General features: G+C 43.5%; 1 protein-coding gene across 1 annotated transcript in view; it reads right to left on the bottom strand.

The window, feature by feature from the left end:
- runx1t1 (RUNX1 partner transcriptional co-repressor 1) overlaps nucleotides 1-2497 on the bottom strand; it is a 61311-nt gene extending 58814 nt beyond the window's left edge. Inside the window, 1 exon segment of the mRNA XM_062528824.1 lies at nucleotides 2153-2497. Within this exon segment, the coding sequence (XP_062384808.1) occupies nucleotides 2153-2180 (28 nt within the window). The 5' untranslated portion in view covers nucleotides 2181-2497.
- Between the last annotated feature and the right edge of the window lie 392 nt (nucleotides 2498-2889).

The following is a 2889-nucleotide window of genomic DNA, read 5'->3' as shown; positions in this document are numbered from 1 at the left end:
AACAGCCCCTTACTGATAACCCACACACACACACACACACACACACACACACACACACACCGCACTTATCACTTACTGTACCCTCACCTCCAGGCCCCCCGCACTCCTGTTTGCCTTTAATTAAACTACCGCTCTCTCTCTCTCTCTCTCTCTCTCTCTCTCTCTCTCTCTCTCTCTCTCTCTCTCTGTTACCTGTCACTTGCCAGAGTATAAAGAGAAAGATGTTGTGAATAATGGAGTGATGACCTGTTCATGATGAAGGTCAGGAAAGAAAGTGCTTGTGCTGTCACTCACTGCTACTGTAATCACAACATGTTCCATCCTATGACAGCAGCTCTTTATATCTCTGTATATGCATCTACTTGAATCATGGTGACATATACAAAACAGATCAAGGAGTAGGCTCATGCGAAAAAGAAAAAAAAGAAGAAAAAAAAGGCCTTATATCTAGGCTATTCAGACTATAATGTGGTGGACTTGATATGGTTATTTCAGATTGGAACATCTGCAAGTCTAATGATGAAAACAATGGTGTGAGAATTGTTTAAACAAACTTCGAGACCCTAAACATTCCACACAATACTCTGTTTATGCAACGAGTTAAAATGATGAAACGCGTCGTATGGATTTTCCATGGAGATTTCTCTCCCTGGACCCTTCATCCAAACCGTGAGAACCAGCGTGTAGTGTAGAACCCACTAACCTCCCCAATGTGGGTGATGCTTTTTTCGGATGAAAAGACGCGGATTGCCACTAAGGACAAGTTCCCACAGAGAAAATAAAAATCGACCCTTTAATTTCAACTTAAAGCCGGCCAAAAAAAAAATCCCATTTCAACTTTCAGAACTGCACTTCAGCGTCACGTGAGGCTTTGGCTCTGACAAAGTCGCAGCGGGTATAAGAAATAAACATCAGGACGGATTGGAGAGATGCGTTTGACAATTGTGACTGGTTAGGGGGGGTCACATGCAAAGCCCTCCTGCAAGATGCTAACCTTTCAAGAACGCCCAACTCCAAGGCGACAGAGGGAGAGTGCTGGGCGCTCTTATCCTTGAATGAAACGAGTACTACAGAGAAGCTGTCAGTTGATGTGCACCTCTTCTGGAAGGGGTAAAATCAGATTTGACAGATCGGCACCGGGTGAAAAAGAGGGAGTGGAGTGGCTAGCCAGGGTTCGCATACCTATTAGTGCCTTGTCCACCCGTTACGGCAGCTACTTTAACAGTGAATGAATTAAAATAAGTCTTCCAGCATTCAAGGGACAGTTGACATGTATATTGAGACTGGGCTTTATTTAAAATAGCCCAGAATATGTGTCAAATGCGTTCATTACGCATTCAATAATAGAATTGCGAGGCCCATCCCAGCGTTCTCGACCAATTATTTTAATGTAAAAAAATGTAAAATTATGAATAAGACAACAAGTTGCGACATCGTTTCTTAGCAGACAGGTATTGCAATTTGGTCAACAAAATGTCCATTGACTTGATCAGACAGAGGACACATATCTTCCACATCTCTAAGCAACATTACCAATAAAGTGTACGGACATCATTGTTGGAGCAGACAATACATAGTGAACACTCTCTAATGAATAATTATCATAACACCGAATTAAGACACAAATCTACCGAACAGCTACGACATTGACCATACAAACTTTAACATGTGAATCGGAAGAGATTTCGTCGATTCACATGTTACTTATGCATGCTACGTTTGCATTATTTTTGGAGAGGCACGATTTAAAAATCTATTCCTCGCTTCGTCAACAACAGTTTCACAGGAACAAAGCATGCTATTTCGATACGCGATAGCCAACTCATATATTCATGTTAATTTAATCAAGACGACTAGGAAATTAGGTCTATATTATTTTCAACCCGACAAAACCTTTCATATTTTACCACGATATTTCCTCTCGTGACAACAAAAATACATAGCCTTTGTATGTACACACACATTTCCCTGTGTTTCAATCGCTTTCGATACCTCACAGTAGGTTATTCAGTCACCTTAGATGTAACCTACGCTTTCCAAAGAAAGTAAGAAAGAAAAAAAACATTCATCTCTCAAACAACGAGACATCATCATCTGAGACCGTGGAAAGGGGTGTATTTCGGCAAATGGGAAGAAGGTGGATTGCACTTACACTGAAAAGAGGCAGAAATGCCCACCATGCGTTACGGTGATGAGAGGGCAAAATAAATCTCCTGTCTTCGACTCGGATCGTTGGAACGGTGAATTGTTTCGCAGTCCTGTCGATATAAGTCCAAGAAGTTGTTTTGCTATCAGTCCAACTCCAAAGCCAACAGTCAGAGTGACGATGGGACCAAGAATTTCGCTGTCAACAGTGTGAGCCGATCGGCTATATGGGATGCACGAAGTGGAACCTACACGCACTGGATGCTGCTGCTGCCGAGAGATATCTCCAGTCCACGGCCGTAGCCTTCTACCAATTCTCAGTTAATTTTGACGTTTCATCTGTGCTATTCAAAATGCGTTGTATTTCCACACTACCTGAAATGTTAAAAATGCATGTCGCTTTGGTCAAATTTGGGCAATACACGCGAATGTCAGCGGCGAGTGCTTCCGATCTTCGAGCGATGTCTCCGGAGTGAGAGTGGTACTTTGCCTGTAGTCGGCAAGCGTCGAGAAACCCAGGTGCGGAGTAGGCGGGATGGAGCCAGTGGGAGGCGACTGAGACAGCAAGCATCTGGGTCTTCAGCAGGTCTGAGGGGGTCAAGCCAGTAAACTGCAGCTACAACGGACTGTTACCAAAAACCAAAAAGCTTTTGTACGGGCGTACACCTCTCTCGCGAGTTTCAGATGGACTGCTGGCTACACTGTCGAAGACGGCTCTGCGCTTATTCGCGATTGAGCAACCAA

Source organism: Sardina pilchardus, chromosome 24, assembly GCF_963854185.1.
Source record: "Sardina pilchardus chromosome 24, fSarPil1.1, whole genome shotgun sequence".
Lineage (NCBI taxonomy): Eukaryota > Metazoa > Chordata > Actinopteri > Clupeiformes > Clupeidae > Sardina > Sardina pilchardus.
Note: the sequence above shows the minus strand (reverse complement) of the source record. Positions and strands in the feature narration are given on the sequence as shown.